The 19,743-nt window shown below is 39.5% G+C and overlaps 1 protein-coding gene across 1 annotated transcript in view; it reads right to left on the bottom strand.

Annotated features, from left to right (window-relative positions):
• The window catches only part of LOC111142242 (solute carrier family 5 member 8), a 58,840-nt gene extending 45,658 nt beyond the window's left edge, over positions 1 to 13,182 (bottom strand). The window contains exons 1-3 of the mRNA XM_022495284.1: positions 12,832 to 13,182; positions 7,592 to 7,657; positions 6,087 to 6,138 (exon numbers count right to left, since the gene is read on the bottom strand). Of these exons, the coding sequence (XP_022350992.1) occupies positions 6,087 to 6,138; positions 7,592 to 7,657; positions 12,832 to 13,182 (469 nt within the window). The remainder of the gene's footprint in view (positions 1 to 6,086; positions 6,139 to 7,591; positions 7,658 to 12,831) is intronic.
• Between the last annotated feature and the right edge of the window lie 6,561 nt (positions 13,183 to 19,743).

Raw genomic sequence — 19,743 nt, 5'->3', positions numbered from 1 at the left:
GGGCACCTATCTTTCTACCTACTTCTCTACTCCTGCCTAAAACTAGATCCAAATCTCATAAAATGCCCCTAAACAAATGAAGTAAAATTTTACTTGGTAAGTAAATGGAACTAGTTTCTGCCCTTAGAGAGCATACCTGGATCCACCACTGCCTAAATTAAACACATGAAAAAGCATTTATATTGTAATGAAGCTAAGAAACAACTTGATTCTGTGAGGTAGTTACCCAGACTGAATGGGGTCAGATAGTATGTGTCTTCATAGTTCAAATAAACACACTATTCTACCAGTCCTTGAAAGACAAGTTGTGCATGTTACTAAGATGAGACCAAGAAAGACAAAAGTCATATAATTTGCTACCATTTATCTAAGTGGAGGGGCATATTCTTTCTAAATGGAAGAATAACAACTCTGCCCATATCTGTGATAACCTATATAAAATGGGCCAATTCCTTGAAAGACACAATAGGCTAAAACACTCATGCAAGAAGAAATACATTATCTAAATAGGTCAATAGCTATTAAAGAAATTGAATCAATAATTAAAAACCTTCCAAAACAGAAAGCTAGGCCCAGATGGGTTAACTGGTAATTTCTACTAATTTATAAAGGAAGAAATTATACCAATTCTCTGCTATATCTTTCACAGAATAGAAGAAGAGGGAATACTTCCTAACTCATTCTAAGAAGCCAGGATTGCTCTAATACCAAAACCAGATAAAGACATTACAAGAAAACTACAAACCAATATTTCTCATGAACACAGAAGCAAAAATCTTCAGCAAATTGAAAATTAACAAGTGGAATCCAAAAGAGTATAAAAAGAATTATATACCATGACTGAGAGGGATTTATTCCAGGTATGCAAGGCTGGTTCAAAATTTAAAAATCAATTAATGGAATCTATCATCTTAACACACTAAAAAAGAAATATCACATGATCATATCAAAAGATGCAGAAAAATCATCTGACAAAATGCAACATCCATTTATTATAAAAACTCAGTAAACTAGGAATAGAGGGGAAATTTCTCAACTTGATAGACTGTGTACAAAAATCCTACAGCTAACATCCTACTTAAGACTGAGAGAGTCAAAGCTTTCCCACTAAGATCAGGTCCAAGGAAAGGATGTTCCCTCTCATTGCTCCTTTTTAACTGGAAGTTACTGGAAGTCCTTGCTAGTGCAATAAGGCAAGAAAGGCAATAAAAGGTATACATATTGGGAAAGAAGAAATAAAACTCTTCTTTTTTCACAGATGACATGATCATTGATGTAACAAAAACTGAAAGTAGTAAGTGATTACAGCAAAGTTGTAATATACAAAAGTCAATTGTTTTCCTATATAATAAATTGCCCTCAAATGTGAGTGACATAATTGATAACGTTAAGATGTACCTTGATTAATTTGCAATGACATGGATGGAACTAAAGGGTATTGTGATAAGTGAAATAAGTCACTCAGAGAAAGATAATTATCATATGATCTCACTGATATGAGGAATTTGAGAAATGAGACAGAGGATCATCGGGGAAGGGAAGGGAAAAGTGAAACAAGATGAAATCAGAGAGGGAGACAAACCATAAGAGACTCTTAATTTCAGGAAACAAACTGAGGGTTGCTGGAGAGGGATGGGGTGACTGGGTGATGGACATTGGGGAGGATATGTGCTATAGTGAATGCTGTGAATTATGTAAGACTAATGAATCACAGACCTGTACCCCTGAAACAAATAATACATTATATGTTAATTTCAAAAAAAAAAAAAAAAAAAAAAAGACAAGATGTACCTTGATTCAAAGCCAGGGCAGAAGCACAACTGGAGTAACTTGGACATGCACACATTGTGGAGTGGGCATGTAAAATGATACAACCATTCAGAAAAAATGTTTTCCAGTTTCTCTTAAATTTTGTACATGCACCTGCCCTGTACTAGGTTATCATGGGTTTATGTTTAACTACACTGCTTCCAGGCATTCAACCAATAGAGATAAAAACATGTGTCAAAAGCAACTCCTCAGACACATGCTACCAGGATCTACAGGATGACCAAATCTGGTTTTGGTATTGATGAAGATGATGCTACTACTGATGCTGGCAATGTTGTCATAACCAAAGAGATGTTGCCCCTCAAAGGAGATGACAACATATCATGTATGGAAGAAACAGACCAAGTGCTGCCCCACGAATTATTTGTACATGTATTCAATACTTTATCTTTATTCCCTCCAGTAATATATTTTCTTTTTTGGGGGGGATAATATATTTCAAGGATGTTTTTCTTTATTTTTGTTAATATTTTAAAAATCTCTATGACATAGCAAGAACTATTTAAGGGGAAGATAAGATTTCTTTGTGAGTGAGATGCTGTGATATTTAGGAACTAAAGCCCAGCTCCTTTTTCATTCCTCGTTCCACACTGGCTTATTTTAATGGAACAAGGTAACATTTGTTGTAAGATGTATGCAAACTAATATTGACTGTGTGGTCTAAAGTGTTTAGCAATCGGGGCCCCTGGGTGGCTCAGTGGGTTAAAGCCTCTGCCCTCAGCTCGGGTCATAATCCCAGGTCCTGGGATCAAGCCCCTTCTCAGGCTCTCTGCTCAGCAGGGAGCCTGCTTCCTCCTCTTTCTCTGCCTGTCTCTCTGCCTACTTGTGATCTCTGTCTGTCAAATAAATAAATAAAATCGTAAAAAAAAAAATAAAGTATTTAGCAATCAAGCAGATTCCTTAGTAAGGACCAAATTTTTTGTCACTAAAGTGTTCTGAGCTATACCTTGATGTTTAAAAGAAAAATATTGGTTAAAATAACTTTCACCTTCTAGGATCTATTTTTTAAATCTTCTATCCCCTATAATTATCAACTGCATGTACCAGGCACCTAGAAACTCATATGTGAAACTGAACCAACTTGATGGGAATAACTATCTATATGGCATGTTTTCCAAAGAAGAGCGTTGTTTAGCAAAATTATAAGCCTATTTAGGTGTGTTGTAAAGCTGCTCAAAAAAGTAACTCAGCAAGTTCTGTGAGTGGAAATGCAGTGTTCAAGTCACATTCTGCTTTAAAAGTTTGTAACAAATGCAAATGAACTTAAAAAAAGCAAAGCGAGACAAAACAAAACCTGTACAAGAATGATCTTAGTAGTCTTAATTCATAATGGCCTAAAAGTGCCCAACGTTGTTGATGGATAAACAGACTGTAGAGATACAGATGATAAAATATTAGCAATAAACAGGAATGAACTCCTGAAACATGTAGCAACATGAATGAATCTCAGAAATATTTTGTTGAGCAAAATAAACCATTACAAAAGAGGTACTACATGATTCCATTTATATAAAATCTAAGAAAAGGGAAAACTAATTCATGATTGACAAAAAAATCAGAAAGTGGCAGCTTGGGTTGGCAGGGGAATTTATTAGAAAGAAGCACAAGAAAATCTCCTAGGATTAAATGGTGAAAATAGTCTGTATCCAGTTGGGTGGTGGTCACATAACTATGTACAATTGTTAAAACTAGTTCAACTGTACACTTAATTTCTGTACATTTATTGTGTATAAGTTATATTTCAACAAAAAATGGTTTTTAATTTTAAGAAGCAAAATTTAGGGGGCACCTAGGTGGCTCAGTGGGTTAAAGCCTCTGCCTTCGGCTCAGGTCATGATACCAGGGTCCTGGGATCAAGTCCCACATCGGGCTCTCTGCTCAGCGGGGAGCCTGTTTCCCCCTCTCTCTCTCTCTGCTTGCGTCTCTGCCTACTTGTGATCTCTGTCTGTCAAATAAATAAGTAAATAAATAAATAAATAATAAGAAAATAAGAAGCAAGAGGGGCGTCTGGATGGCTCAGTTAGTTAAGCATCTGACTCTTGACCTCAGCTCAGGTCTCGATCTCAGGGTTGTGATTTTAAGCCCTGCACTGGGCTCCATGCTAGGTGTGGAGCCTATTTATAAAGAAAAAGATTTTAAAAGCGAGAAAGAGAAATTTATCGAATCAACTAATTGCAACTGCATAAACTTATTTGAGTCCTGATTCTAACAAACACTGAAAAAAAAATCAAGGAAAGCTGAACATTGACTTCATATTGATTTTTTTAAATAATGTTAATATTTTATTTATTTATTTTTTCAAGATTATTTATTTGTCAGAGAGAGAGAGAGTACAATCAGCGGGAACGGCAGGCAGAGGGAGAAGCAGGCTCCCCGCTAAGCTGGGAGCCCAATACGGGATTCAATCCCAGGACTATTGGGATCATGACCTGAGCCAAAGGCAGACACTTAATCAACTGAACCACACAGGCATCCCAAAAATAATGTTAATATTTTAGATATGAATATGGTATAATTGTATGTACAAAACACATCCTGGTATGAACTTCCAGTTATAAAATACCTAAGTCACAGAGATGTAAGGTACATGACTATAATTAATAATCCTCTATTACATATTTAAAAGTTGCCAACAGAGTAAATATTAAAAGCTCTCATCACAAGAAAAAGAGCTTTTGTAATTTTGTATGGAGACAGATGTTAACTAGACATTTAATAGTCATTTTGCAATATATACAAATCTTAAATCATTATAATATAATACAATGTTATAATTATACCCCAGTGAAAAAATTAGCACATCATTATTTTTAAAAGATACTGAATTCAGATGAAATGATGAAATACTTCAGATGTACAGCAAAATACTCTAGCGAGGGAAACAGAGTGAACTGAAACAAGAGTTGATAATTTTTAGTGTAAAGTATACATTAGAGTTCAATATACTATTTTCTTTTTTCTAGCATATACTTATTTAAAGTTTTCTATATATATTTTTTAAAAGGTAAAATGAAAACGATTGGATGTAGAGAGTGTTAAGATTCATTTCAGTTAAACAAGTTTCTATGGCACATCTATTGCATACCAAGTTCTATATTTATCTTTGGTCACAGTAATATATGCAATTGATATTCAAGTGGTCAAAATTCAGCAGCTTCTTGGGCCCTAACTCCTATGGAATAGCCCAATAAACTGATAAGATCAGAGTCCTTGATTTCTTCATAGATGGAAGACAGTACTCTCTTACTGCCAGAACTGCACTTTAAAACCCCAAGGCCACATCTTTAATTATACTTACTGCCAATAGGTAACTTATGAAGTTTATAAGTTAGCTCTTTACACATGAAATGACTCGATCATGATGTTGGTAATATTGACTTGGAACATGCCTGACATTCAGAATTCAAGAGCATGTTATATAATGGAATATTTTATAATGATACTGTTGTACTTTATAAACTTAGGTAATAATTATTATCTATCTGCCATGAAAGCAGAAATTAGAGTGTGGGTTTAGAAAGGCTTTCCATTTTATATTAACTCCAGGAATTGCATCACATTTTCCCCATCAGAGTACACCTGTACATTTCATAAGGAAGCCTAAAAGATAAACAAACATCTGATTGATAAGAATCCAAAGGATATGGGGTTTTCCCAAAGCCTTTTAAGGATATGACTAACAGGCATCTTTGCCTCAGGAAACTATTCCAGTTCCATGGCTTTTATCCGCCCAAAACCAGAGAGTACAGGAGTATGTCAATCAGCACCATCTTCATATATTTGTTTAAAAGGACACCATAGCCACTTTCATTTTGTCACTAGGAGTGAGCTGACATTTCAAATCACACAGATCTCCTTCTCTTGCATTTTGGACAACAATAGAAATGGAAATAAGGAAAGCTCTCTCCCTGCCACATTTTATGATGGAGCTGAGCTGAGTAACACAGAAGCCTCTTGACTATGGGCTTCCACCAAGGAAGAAAGTGCAGCCATTCATGATTTAGACCATAGGGGGCGTTCATTCTGAGGGAGTGGAGCATGGTGGGTTGGCACTTCTATTAATCATAGATCTTTTGGAGCTATCGATCCAGAAATGCAAAGAAGCTGCTAAACACTAAGCCCATCTTGCTCCCCTCAAGCTGATGCAGGTTACTGGAAACATCCCTCCAACTCCACAACTCCTCAAAGAGAGAATAAGTTCTATTAAAAATGACCCCCAAAATGTGAGTGACATAACTGGTAACTCTAAAATATACCTTGATTCAAAGCCAGGGCAGGGGCATAAATAACAATTCCAGTATACAAAATCTACAAGAAAAAAGAAACTGTATGAATTATAAAATAAATAGTCAATTTTTCTATAACCTCAACAATGAATTAAAACAGTAGTTTCAATATACTTAATAAAATATGTTTGTAACTTGAAAATGTTATTTAAGTGGAGTTGATTCTCCTGTTTGTGGTGTGGTCATAGTTTACAAAAATCTTATATGACCCATTTTGTTAAAATTATGGACTTTTCACATGGTGCTTAGTGCAGATAGTCACTGATCCATCCCCTCAAGCTTGAAATCAACTCTCCTCAATCTAAACAATTAGGAAGAAAAAACTCAAGTTTAAAAGGAGATGGTTCCCCATTCACATGATTTCAAACTATTATTAATCACTGCATAATTAACTGGGAAAACAGTGAAAATTTTGTAAACTGGTTTTAAAAAGTTTTCATGCTCACTAATTAAGCAAAAGTATATATTTACACTAAAAAAATCTTGAAAGCCAACAAAAATCATATTCCATCTTTTCTATATATTATTTTTCACTCATACACCTAACAAATATTTATTAATCCAGGGTATGATAAATATGGTCTTTTTTCTCAGAACATCATTTCCACTGCATTTGATCTTTCAAATATATCATATATATTCTATGTGATTTTGTTCTATAAAAATGTATTATGGTTCTAGGATCCTCTATGAGTCCATGTTTACTCTATAAAAACATACTATGAAAGAAGCCATATTACAGTATTTGAATGATTGATTATATTACATGGGTAGATCAACGGAAATAAGTCCTTCAAGTGGGAGATGCTAAAGCTTTCCTCTTTTTTGCAAGAAGGAACCAGACTTCCACAGTCATTATCCTGACCAAGTTAAAGATTTGAAAACAAGGCCATGGACCATCTTCCTAACACCCGTTCCCCACTTTTCATTTCTGTAGGCATTTCTAAAAATTATACAAAGAGGGTCTGAACAGTTGGCAAATGCAAGCTACCAGCTTCAGTTCTTTCTTTGTCAGGATCTCTGCCAGACCCCAAAGGGCTCCTTTCTTTTACCAATGACCAATCTAAGTTATGCAATTTACAGAAACATAAAATGGAGTCAAGTTAAACAATTTACAAAGGCACTCTGTGACGCTGTTGCAAATGCTTTGGTAGCTTGTGATTGGAGAAGTGAATTACAAATAAGGATGAAAATGAAAAGTCCTTCCTGGACTTCCATGATCAAACCCATCCCTACAGCACTCAGCTGCCAAGAGGAAGATGGGTATAAATGAAGAGACTATAATCATGACAAGCCTCCAGCAACTTGGATGAAGAATGGAAAGTAATGACAAATGTTTTCCCTTTTTAGTTTACTCTTCTTTTCAACACCTTTTTTATCTTTCATGTGCTTACCAAATAAGTTTAGCCCAGGTGCCTTGGTTGAAAATATTTTAGACAACAGAAGGTAAAGCAAACTAAGGGAGAGTGACTTACTGTTTGAACAATGAAGAGGACTGTTCCACAGAGACGGACACATTTGTTAAACCGGAGCTCTAAATACTGTTTCCAAAAAAGGAAGAAATGGTTAATATGTGAAAACTTTATATTCCTTTAAAAAAATGATCTGCTTAAGAAGTAAAGGGGTTAGAAATTCAAAACAACTTCAGTCATCAAAAAGAATGAAATCTTGCCATTTGCAACAATGTGGATGGAACTAGAGGGTAAAGTGAAAGAAGTCAGTCAGAGAAAGACAAATACATGATTTCACTCATGTGGAATTTAAGAAACAAAACAGATGAACATAGGGGAAGGGAAGAAAAAATAAGATAAAAACATAAAGGGAGGCAAACCGTAAGAGACTTTTAACTATAGGAAACAAACTGAGGGTTGCTAGAAGGGAGGTTGATGGGGAGATGGGCTAACTGGATGATGGGCATTAAGGAGGGGACGTGAAGTAATGGGCACTGGGTGTTATATGCAGCTGATGAATCACCAAATTCTACCTCTGCGATTAATAATATACTCACTATATGTTAACTAAATTGAAATTTAAAAAAATTTAAAGCAACTTCATAAGTGATTTGTATTCTGTATTCCTATATTACTATTATTTTTCTTTACATATACCAAAATTGGCTCTTGCTTTAAAGTACAGTTCATTGGATTTTCACATATACAGGATAGTTCCATCACCCTCAGAGAACTTTGTTATGTTGTTTCTTTACGGTCAAACTGTTCCCTAAACCCCAAACCTTGGCAATCACTGATCTGTTCTCCATCCCTAGTTTTGGCTTTCCCAGAATCTCACCTAAGTGGATTATATTCTGCAACTTCAAAATGAGCGAAGTGCTCTTCTCCCCTTTCTCTTGCTATCTACTTCAGATATTTCCCTGATTCACTTGGGAATCAGCCCTTTCCCACTGCAGGCAATTGTGATGGACTTGTCCGTGAAGGTGTCCTGCCTCTTTTGACTAAGGGATGGTCACATGACCCAAGCTCAGCCAATCAGCTCCTCTCTCCAATGGGTATTTGGCTCTTGGACGTATAACATAAAGACAGAAAATGACTGAAGCAGAAGCAGACTGATCTAACAGTGGCCTGAAGATGCTTCACTGGCTTCTGTCCTTTTCACAGCTTATTCATCCAGCTTTTCACTCTGTTCTATGGGCTACCCCTATATCCTCCCAAATAAATTATTTTTTACTTAAATTGGCCTAAGTCAGTTTCTGTTCAGAGCCAACAACCCTGCCAATTTTTCATACTCTCCTTGGTATCTGCTATATCTTGAAATATAGTCAGCTCATCTCCTATATTATATGTCATAATATAGAGATAGAATCATAGAATTTTAAAGCTGGAAAGAAGCTGGGGTCTCAAACATTCTTTAACTTGAATACTATTACTCACGTAGAGGGAATTTTAAAGCTGAAAACAGTCTTCATACCAGAAAAAAAGGAGGAAGGAAAAACTGACATTAAGTAATAGTCTGGAGAAATGACACCATATATTTTTGCTCCATAATCACAGGTAACAGTTATAGAGTACTTGCTATGTACACTGTCCTCCCAACAACTCCCTGAGGCCAGAACTACCTATTAGAGGGGAGGGCACTGGTGCTAAGAGATACCAGAGTTGCAACCTTATAGCTCTCAAAGCCGCAATGCAAGTCTAGGACTATTTAATGCCTAAATCTAGACAGGGAACAACTATATTATTCCAAATAAGTAAGTAAGGAAACCGACCATAGCTTTGAGTAGGTGGCACTGACACATAGTAGAACCTTCCAAAACAACTGACAGGTAAAAAAATATGCAGCATATTATAGTTTTAGGGAGGAGTTCGAGCCCTCAACCCAGTTCTACTTGTGACTGCACAAGCTTGGGGCAGTCACTGGAGATCTTAGGCTCCTCTTCTTGAAATTGAGGATCACAGTATTAATTCTTTTCCCTCTTACTTTGCAGGAGTTTGGAGACTATTGAATGATATAAATGGATGGGGAAATATTATAAACTGTAATTCAAAACTAAGACATTAAGAAGTTGGATCTAAATCCACAGATTAATATAATTCACAATTATAAGCATACATACCTATTCACAAATAAATATATATGAATAATAAAGACAAATATAATCCAAAAATACATATTTTACACACACACACACACACACACACACATGTACACACACAGATACACACATACACACACATATTCTGGATAACTCAGATCCAACACACAGATTACATGGATCCAGAAAGATCCTGAAAAAGTGGGGAATGAAACTGGATTCCTGCATTTTACTTCTTGTCTGTGGGTTTGGAATTGGTGAAACACCTATCAGGCCTATACTTTGAAGGCAGGGATAAATAGATAACAAAAATGCTTTCTAGTAGAGAAATGTAAGCAGGAAGAGATTTCACATTTGAGCTAGAATGCCAAGGTATCCCTCGATGCTGGACTTCTTATTCTGTATAGGTGGTTCCACCTCTCAGCACAAAACATGCAAAAAATACAAGAAAGTGTTTGCTATGGCCAACTGTCAGGGACAAAGCATGTTATCTAACCTCCCTGACCCCTACTGCTGGGCACCCGTGAGTCATGAACACCCCCAGCATGCCCAAACCCTTGGTGTTTGGTTCTACTTCTCTTGTTCTCTATGCACTCTTTTAAGCCCTGCCTGGGTTACCAGTGCTTTCAGAAGCAGACTTACCAGAGCTTTCAGAAGCAGACAGTAGGCACCACTACATAGTCCCAGGCATGTGTCTACTTTGCCTCACACTCTCTTATGTAGCTTAATTTTGTCTGCCAACATGGGGCTCTCATAGTACCCCCCTCATAAGGATTGTTTAGAGTATTGATTCAGATAATGTATGTGTATAAAACATGCAGCCCAGTGCCACACATGTATTAAACATTTGGTAAACGTTAACTTTTTGCCATTTTTGGCTGGAACCCTGCTAACAGCATCCACCACGGGAAATGTGTTGGAAATCTGTTTCTGGTTGAGTTAATGTTGCTGCCCCTGAGGAGGCATGGGTCAGTGCTTATTAGAGGAGCATTCCTCTCTGGGGACTGAAGTCCTCTTGCAAGGTTCTTGAAAACCCTTCTGAGTTCTAGAGTTGGTTAACTACACATCAGAGCTCATGGATACAAAATGCCTAAGGGCTCATCAGGTAACATACACCAGTGGATCAGCCAGGTGTTCATATATTAAAATGTTGAAATAGTCCTCATATCCACTAAGAAATATGTCATCTCATCTCTCTCTCAAAACCAAGTACTCCCTTCACCCCTGTCCCTTTTCTCTTTCACATTTTTGAGGAAGACAAAAATGCAGATAAAGATTTCTCTATCATAAGAAAGTAACCATGCACCTACAATAATGAGGCCTCAATACAGAAACTGACAGGAGGTGAAAGCAATGGCCTTAAAACGAGTTCCTGCATCACAGGGAATGTGAGCCCAGTGTCACCACTCTTCTAAATTTTTTAAAAGATTTTATTTATTTTTTTGACAGAGAGAGAGTGAGAGCACATAAGCAGAGGGAACATCAGAGGGAGAGGGAGAAACAGGCTCCCTGCTGAGCAGGGAACCTGATGTGGGGCTCAATCCCAGGACCCTGGGTTCATGACCTAAGCCAAAGGCAGACACTTAACTGCTTAGCCAACTGAGCCACCCAGGCACTCCCAGGCTTCTAAATTTTCAAAAGAAACTAGAATCTGGAATTTTATTTGACTTCTCAACATCAGAAATGCTAAATTAATTTTCTTTCAAAACACCATAAGGGTCAAAAAAAAAAAAAAAGAAAAGAAAAGAAAAAGAAAACAGTTTGGTCTGGGAAAGCCAGCTTTGTTACCTTTGAGCAAAACAGAGAAATTCTATCCTGCTCACTTCTGGGATGATGACTGAACTCTCCCAAACACAATGGCCAGTGAGAGGAAGGCATGCTGCCCCAGGGGTGCCTCGCCCTGGATGGCGTCACTATAGCCCAGGCGTTTGTCACCAACACTTGTGCCATTGAGGCCCTTTAGCCAGCACCAGTTGAACCAGCCTCACTAGGAAACCACCTTTCCAGTAGCTCTGGATTAGAGCACTCTGTACCTAAACTCAAGCACTGAGGAATGAGTGTAATCACCCTTTGGATCATGACCTATGAAAGAGGAAACTCTGCCCTGTTTATCCATGTTGCTCATGGGATAGTACCTGGGAAAAGGAGACCAGTGAGGGCACTGAACAGTCCCCTCCACACCCCAGAGCTTTTATGCCCCACCCCCAATCCCGCACTCCCATTCAACAGCTCTTTAAACTAAACCAAACATTCCCCATTTTTGCAAAGCCCTTTCCTGCAGACAACTGAAGAACACCTATAACCAGCGGAGCTGTGCACCAGGAAAGATCGTTTTCCTTAATCATCTTTCCAGATACAGAGAAGGTAGGCCTGTTTGATAACCTTGCAGCCAAGTCTTCCTAGTGACCCCAAAACAACCACCTCTGCCCCTACCACCACAAATACTTATGGTCAGTGTTCGTCCAGCACTCACCCTGCTCCAGACACTATTCTGAATGCTATATTTGAATCATCTCATTTAATCCTTCCAACAACTGGATAAGATAGTTGGTATCGTTTTCATTTTAAGATGAAAAAATAAAATAGGGCACAAAGGTTAAATAAATCACCCAAGTGTACCCAGCTAGTAAATGTAGAATCTGGTCTCAAATGCAGGTACTGAGACTAGTTACAGCACCTTAACCATTGGGGAATCTGTCTCTCCAGGGAACATGCCTGTGCGGAAGCAAGGAGGGGAGAGCGCAAATTCTCCAACTTTCCTGGAAAAGTGAATGGTGTCTGGGAACCTGGGACAAGGCCATTCCTTTCAAGGAGGAGGGGCTGAGACTTGAACACTTGCCCTCCCCAGGATAAAAAGTATTAAAATCTTTCCTCTTGACTCCGAATCAAAGATACTAAAAGCAGAAAGGGCCTTTGTGAGCCCTAGTCCAAATCATCCCGTTTACTTTGGAAATTTCTCTTTTTCACTGAGGTCATGCAAGTAACCCCAAAGATTTTGTCGCCTTCACTGGACAACTCTCCCCAAAAGGGGACCTCAGGGGAGGTCACGGACCTGGACAGGGAGGGATTTGGACATGGTGCAGAGTTGGCCATCAGGAAAATCCCTCCAAGACCCTGAAAAGCCCTGCCCCTTTTTCTCCCCAGCGTCCCCTTCCTCTTTTTTACCTCGTAGGTGCTGGTAATTCCCAGTTTGTAGAACACCGGCAGGAAAACCTCCGCGCTGATGGCCACCACAAAGAAGTAAGTGATGGCAAAGATGCTGAATATGGCCCCAAAACGGTACACCTCCGTGGGGGTGCCCAGGACGGTGACTGCCGACATGAAGCTGGCGGTGAGGGACAGCGCCACCGGCACGGCAGTCATTCTGCGGCCGCCCATCAAGAAGTCCTTGGAGGTCTGCTGGCCACCCCCGGCGAAGGCGTAGTAGATGCCAATGGCAGCCGAGATGAGCAGCATCCCGGCGAACACCACGTAGTCCCACACCACGAAGGTGCCGATGCCCCGCGGCGGGTCCATGGTAGCTCGGTCGTGAGGCTGCCCAGGCCCTGCGTACAAACTGTGACCCTGCGACGCGCTGCCCGGGCCCGCGCTTTACCTCTGCGGCCCGGCGCTCTCTACTTATTCCCCGCGCCGCCGCCAGCGCGGCGGGCGTGGCGCCCGCGGAGATTGGAGGCGTCCTCCAGGTATCCGTCCACCAGTTGGCCGCGAGCGGCCCGGAGAAGGTGGGAAGGCGCTGTCAGTGGCCTCTGCGCCCAGGGGAGCCAGCGGAGCTACTCTAAGTGGGACTTCGGGGCGGGGGGGGGGGGGGCCCCCAAGTGGGACGGCGGGGCGGGGGGGGCACCTCCGCCACACTAAACCCTCACCTGGTGCAGGGCTCGGGGTGGCCGCGGACACCTGGGAGAACCTGAGTCTTCAGCTGCGTTCCGCCGCGAACTGACAGGGGGTCTCTAGAGACCGCCTAAAGGTTACCAACTGGCACCTGCGGGAACGCACCTTTTAAATAAGCTGGCGACCTATGGGGGGTGTGGGTCGAAAGGTATTTGTCATGTCCGCACTTTCAGCTTTCCAGTTCAACAGTCCGGGTCCTTAGGAGAAGATACACCTAGAGTTACTAGATTGCCTTACTTGATAAATTAATGGGCGATTCTGGTGACAGTGCACAGTGAGTTGAGCGTCCAGTTCCTAGACAGGTAAGCATTTACAAAGGACAGGAAGAAATCTGTGCTATTGGTGCCTGCTTTTTCATTCAATAAACATTTCTGATCCCCGGTAGTCTCTCCTAAACATGACAGTTTCTATAATATTAATAATACCTACTATTTAAGGAGACTTACTCTTTAATAATAATACCTTAAAAATAATACCTACTATTTAAGAAGTTCTATGTGACACAGAACATGCTTGGCACCTTATACATTAACTAGTGTAATTCTTTCAATTACCCTTGAGGTAGGAATAATCTCCACTTTTCAAATGAGGGAACTGGCATAGGAAGATGAAAACACTTGCCCAAGGAAATGGTGGCAGTTAAGGTTTTGATCTCAGAATTTGTTCTTCAAATCGCAGTACTATATTTTGTACAGTTCATGTAGATGTTAAATGTAGATATAAATATGTACATTTAAGTGAAGACACTTGAAAGCATATGGAAAACAAGATCATTTCCAGTATCAGTCCTTGGGTCATATTTTAACTGGCTTGCCTTGAAATATTACAAACAATACATGAGTCAGACTGTAAAGCAATATGACTCCAGGTTTTTCCTGTAAAATAGACCCTCCAGTCAAAAGCACCCTGGCATAGGTCTATTTCAGGCCACCTTGTTCATTGTCATACATCTGCATAATTTACCAGGTGATTCTTGGTAAACAATCCACAGAATGCGTTTAGCCCAACCCACTATGTGAAGGAAGAAAGCTATTTCAGATTTTATGTTTTGTGAGCTGGCATTATTTGTATAACATTTTCAAAGGGAACTAAAGAAGGAAACAGAAGCTAAATCCAAGCAATGCAATCATTTAAACAAATATGTGGTGTGGAATTATGTCCCAACTGTGTAAAATTTGCTATCTTTGCACTTACGACTCTCTTGGACAAAGACAGCATTTTCTCCTGTTCTTACTGCCTGGCACTCAAACTCACCAGGAAACATCATCTCCTAATCCCACCTGCTTTACAACCAGCTATGCTCTTTCACCTACCATAGTCCTCTTAGTATGTTTATACTCATTTGTTGGCCTTCCTGGTGGTATAGTAGTGCAGTTGTTTTGATCAAGGCTCTTAATGTAGGAGTATTTTATGGATTCCATGAGTCCAAAAGCAGGAACTGGAAAGCCATTCTACATACTGCTTCATTTTTTTCCCTGTTTCTCCAGACATGTTCTCTGCATTGCCACAGGCGCATGGTCAAAAATGCCCTTAATTCAGTGGAATGCAGAGACCAATTAGCGTCTTTGAATTCTAATTCTAAATCCCTGGGAGAAGAAATCCTTCTGGGGTAGCTTTGGTCACACATCCCCAGACCTCTAATCCAATCATCCCTGGCCAGAAGGGCAGGGTTCTCATTGCAGGCTGCACAGATTCACCCTGACAGTAGGGAAAGGGGAATAGTTCTCCACATAGGAGGGTGGTAATGTCTGCAAAGTGTCTCCTCTATTAAATGTCCGTGTCATTTTATTATCTTCTGTGGGTAGAAGATAAGCTCCTTGGGAAAAGGGACTGAGCTTGCCTATTTGTGTAAACCCCCAGAACCTAGTTTGTTGCCTAAAAAAATATGCTAAACCTACTGTATTGATCCTACCTTACAATGCTTATTGGAATCTAGAATTTCCCCCTAAACTTCTAAAAGTGAAATTTGGAAATCTGATAGTGATCCTATTGAATCCTGAATCTAGATCACTCATATGCTTACTTATGTTTTTGAGAGGAAAAGTCAAGGAATGTACTACCAACATAATTCTCTGCTGTCTGCCTATTCTTTACCTTGAAATCACAACCACAGTTACTAGAGAATATCCTTCTGAATTGGCAAAGGAAGATAAGAGCACAAGGAGCCTTCCTCTACAGAGTACTTTCTTAACATCCTTCCACCTAGGAACATTGCGTTAAGTTGGAAATTTCAGGTTAGTACAATGGCAAATGTCATCATCTGGCTTAAGTTGGGAAAGATGTCTATGAATCAGTACCTAGCATCTATACCCCCACACACATATCTTCTTTTGTTTCTTTCTTATCTGGGTCCCACTCTAACCAACTCAGTGTCATCAATGCTGAGTTGTAGTACTAGGTACTTTTATTAAGTAATGGGAACAAGCAACCTAATAGATTTAGTAGGAGAAGTTTTATCTAATGTCCTGGTATGCTTCCAGCTAAATAATAAGGGCTGTGAAACGTATCATATTTCTCCTTCTAGCAAAACTGCCATAGCAGCTCAGTAAGGCCAACTTTTCTACTATCATAGCCCAGACCCTTAGCCTGGTTTTCTGGCACAGATATTTCCCTCCTTTTGTTACTTAATTTTTGTTGTCTTCACCAAGTCTCAACATTCCCTGCATATGTATCTTTTATTGCACGTAATCTCAAATATTCTTTTGGATATGGAAAGTTATACACAAAGAAGGAAAACCAGGTACCAAAATATATTCCTTGTGCATACCGCAGTACCTCCTAAATCACCACTAACATGGCATCAAAGGAGTAAAAAAGATGTCAGCCCATAAGGACAGAGAGAAAGCAATATGAGATGATTGCCAATAAAAAGTTTGCCACAATTTGGGAAGAATGAATGCAGAGAGACAAGTGGAAAGTGACACAGGTTTCAGTTTTCCCCCCTTGTGAAATACCTGAAGGAGAGGAAGCTGACAAAGCAATTTGTACAATAATACTCCTGGGAAAAGTCAGAAATCAGAGGGGCCATATACTTCTAAAGGTGAAGTATGAGGTAAAATGAAAACCAGAAGACTCATATAAGGAGTGCTTTGGGACTGGCAGTCAAGTAAGTACCTCTCCTTCTTCCTTGGTGGAAAACTACAGACACCTTCTGAAGAGGTAAAAGCAAAAAAACTCTGGCTCAGGACACCTGTCACAGCTAACCACTAGAGTGAGGCATTTTCCTAGAAGACAGGGATTAGAGAAAGTGTCTACTGAATGGCAAGACACCCTCCCCATCCTTTTCCTACGAGGCTCCCAGCATGAGGACTTTGTATATGTTCTTAAGCAGGACTGGAGAGGATTTCTTTCTGAAGAAACCAAGCAGCCCAAGAGAATGTTGGCATTTAAGGGTTTTATAAAAAAGCAGGGCCCCACCTGACCATCCTAAAGTGAGGCCCTCCCATCTATGAGTTCAACCTCCACACACACTTTCCTGCTGGCTTCTACTGTCTCTCTCCTTAATATGAATGGATAGTCAGGGATCACTATCCCTTACAGAAAAACTTTTTTTTAAAATTTTTTAGAGATTTTATTTATTTATTTGACAGAGAGAGGGAACACAAGCAAGGGGAGAGGAAGAGGGAGAAGCAGGCTTCCCACTGAGCAGGGAGCCTGATATAGGGCTTGATCCCAGGACACTGGGATCATGACCTGAGATGAAGGCAGACGCTTAATGACTGAGACACCCAGGTGCCCCCACGGAATAACTTTTTGCAGGAAAGACAGAGACAAAAACAAACCATTAAAAAAAAAATTACACGGCGCCTGGGTGGTTCAGTCAGTTAAGTGTCTGCCTTTGGCTTATGTCATGATCCCAGAGTCTGGGGATGGAGCCCCGAATCAGGCTCCCTGCTCAGCAGTAAGTCTGCTTCTCCCTCTCCTTCTGCTCCTCTCCATTGTTCTCTCTCTCCCAAATAAATAAAATCTTCTAAATAAAAAAGAAACATTAGAAAAAAGAGTCAATGAAGGAAGCAAAGGGAAACCCTAAAAATCCAGAGTTACTCTGAGAATACAAAGAAAAATCCAGTTTTTCTGAGAAAACAAGGAAAATTCTTCATGCTGTGAAATGCAAAGAGTTTGTTATTAATTTCATGGAGGATAAAAATGTGCTTTTGGAAATCAAAATATATAGAAGCAGGAATTGAGAATTAGTAGAAAGTCAGAAGATAAAGTTGAAGAAACACTCTATAAAGCAGAACAAAAGTATAAAGAGATGAAAAATGGGAGCTAAAAGAAAAATTTAGAAGTTCAATGTTGGGAGTCTATAACATGACTAAAGGAATTCTAGAGAGAGAATGGAGGAAAGGAAATTATCAAAGGAAATTTCAAGAAAATTTCCCCACATCTTAAGAACATGATTCTTTTTTAAAAATTTAAATTCAATTAATTAACATATAATGTATTATTAGTTTCCGAGGCAGAGGTCAGTGATTCATCATTCTTGTATAATATCCAGTGCTCATAATATCACATGCCCTCCTTAATGTCCATCACCCAGTTACCCCATCCCCCTCCACCTCCTTCCCCTCCAGTAACCCTCAGTTTGTTTTCTGTAATTAAGAGTGTCTTATGGTTTGTCTCCCTCTCTGATTTTGTCTTGTTTTATTTTTTCCTCTCTTCCCCTATGATCCCCTGTTTTGTTTCTTAAATTCCACACATGAGTGGAGATCATATGGTAATTGTCTTTCTCTGATTGAATTATTTCACTTACCATAATACCCTCTACTTCCATCCACGTTGTTGTAAATGGCAAGATTTCATTTTTTTGATGGCTGAGTAGCATTCCATTGTGTATATATACCACATCTTCTTTATCCATTCCTCTGCCAAAGGACATCTGGGCTCTTTCCATAGTTTGGCTATTGTGGACATGGCTGCTATGAACATTGGGGTACAGGTGTTCTTTTGGATCATTACATTTGTTTCTTTGGGGTAAGTATCTAGTGGTGCAATTGCTGGGTCATAGGGTAGCTCTATTTACAACTTCTTGAGGAACCTCCATACTGTTTTCCAGAGTGGCTGCACCAGCCTGCATTCCCACCAACAGTGTAGGAGGGTTCCCCTTTCTCTGCATCCTTGCCAACATCTGCCATTTCCTGACTTGTTAATTTTAGCCATTCTGACTGGTATGAGGTTGTATCTCATTGTGGTTTTGACTTGTATTTCCTTGATACTGAGTGATGTGGAACATTTTTTCATGTGTCTGTTGGCCATTTGTATATCTTCTTTAGAGCAATGTTTGTTTGTATCTTCTGCCCATTTTTTTTTATTTTTTTATTTTTCCAGTGTTGCAAGATTCATTGTTCATGTACCACACTCAGTGCTCCATGAAATACATGTCCTCCTTAATACCCACCACCAGGCTCACCTATCCCCCAACTCCCCTCCCCTCCAAAATGCTCAGTTTGCTTCTCAGAGTCCACAGTCTCTCATGCTTCATCTCCTCCCAATTCACTTTTCTCCCAATTTCTCCCAATTTACTTTTCCTTTTCTTCTTCTAATGTCCTCCATGTTATTCCCTATGCTCCACAAGTAAGTGAAACCATACGATAACTGACTTTCTCTGCTTGACTTATTTCACTCAGCATAATCTCCTCCAGTCCCATCCATGTTGATACAAAAGTTGGGTATTCATCCTTTATGATGGCTGTGTAATATTCCATTGTGTATATGTGCCATATCTTCTTTATTCATTTGTCTGTTGGAGGGCATCTTGGCTCTTTCCTCAGTTTGGCGATTGTGGCCATTGCTGCTACGAACAGTCGGGTACAGATGGCCCTTCTTTTCCCTACATCTGTATCTTTTGGGTAAATACCCAGCAGTGCAAATGCAGGGTCAGAGGGCAGTTTTTAATTTTTTGTTTTTAATTTTTTGAGGAATCTCCACACTGTTTTCCAAAGTGGCTGCACCAACTTGCATTCCCACCAACAGTGTAAGAGGTTTCCCTTTCTCCACATCCTCTCCAGAACTTGTTGTTTCCTGTCTTGTTAATTTTGGCCATTCTAACCAGTGTTTTCTTAATTGGATTATTTGTTCTTTGGGCATTGAGTTTGTTAAGTTCTTTATAGATTTTGGATACTAGCCTTTGATCTGGTATTTCATTTGCAAATATCTCCTCCCAGTCTGTCAATTATCTTTGGTTTTGTC

Source organism: Enhydra lutris, unplaced genomic scaffold, assembly GCF_002288905.1.
Source record: "Enhydra lutris kenyoni isolate GAN:26980312 unplaced genomic scaffold, ASM228890v2 scaffoldscaffold7, whole genome shotgun sequence".
Classification (NCBI taxonomy): Eukaryota; Metazoa; Chordata; class Mammalia; order Carnivora; family Mustelidae; genus Enhydra; species Enhydra lutris.
The sequence above is the reverse complement of the archived record's forward strand: the minus strand, read 5'-3'. Positions and strand labels throughout refer to the sequence as shown.